This window comes from Mesitornis unicolor, unplaced genomic scaffold, assembly GCF_000695765.1.
Source record: "Mesitornis unicolor isolate BGI_N332 unplaced genomic scaffold, ASM69576v1 scaffold16678, whole genome shotgun sequence".
Lineage (NCBI taxonomy): Eukaryota > Metazoa > Chordata > Aves > Mesitornithiformes > Mesitornithidae > Mesitornis > Mesitornis unicolor.
In genome coordinates, this window is record NW_010204019.1 from 68,278 (window position 1) to 68,482 (window position 205).

At 66.3% G+C, this 205-nt stretch overlaps 1 protein-coding gene across 1 annotated transcript in view; it reads left to right on the plus strand.

The window, feature by feature from the left end:
• Positions 1–205, plus strand: part of LAMP5 (lysosomal-associated membrane protein family, member 5) — a gene marked incomplete at its 3' end in the record, with an annotated part of 2,707 nt that overhangs the window by 743 nt on the left and 1,759 nt on the right. Inside the window, 2 exon segments of the mRNA XM_010190930.1 lie at positions 1–189; positions 192–205. The exon segment at positions 1–189 is cut by the window's left edge and continues 35 nt beyond it; the exon segment at positions 192–205 is cut by the window's right edge and continues 101 nt beyond it. Coding sequence (XP_010189232.1) covers positions 1–189; positions 192–205 — 203 coding nt within the window.

The following is a 205-nucleotide window of genomic DNA, read 5'->3' on the forward strand; positions in this document are numbered from 1 at the left end:
CGGGGCGCCGAGATGAAGGGCAAGTGCAGCACCAACGAGTCGGAGCTGGAGATCTCCTGGCTGGAGCAAGCGTACACCCTCAAGCTCTTCTTCCTGAAGGTATGGGGCTCCCCTCGCGCAACCAGGAGCTGGAGTTGGGGGGGAACTGTGTGCGCACGGCGGTACTGCTGGGGTCCTGACCGGCCCTGTCTCGGCCGGGGGCGCA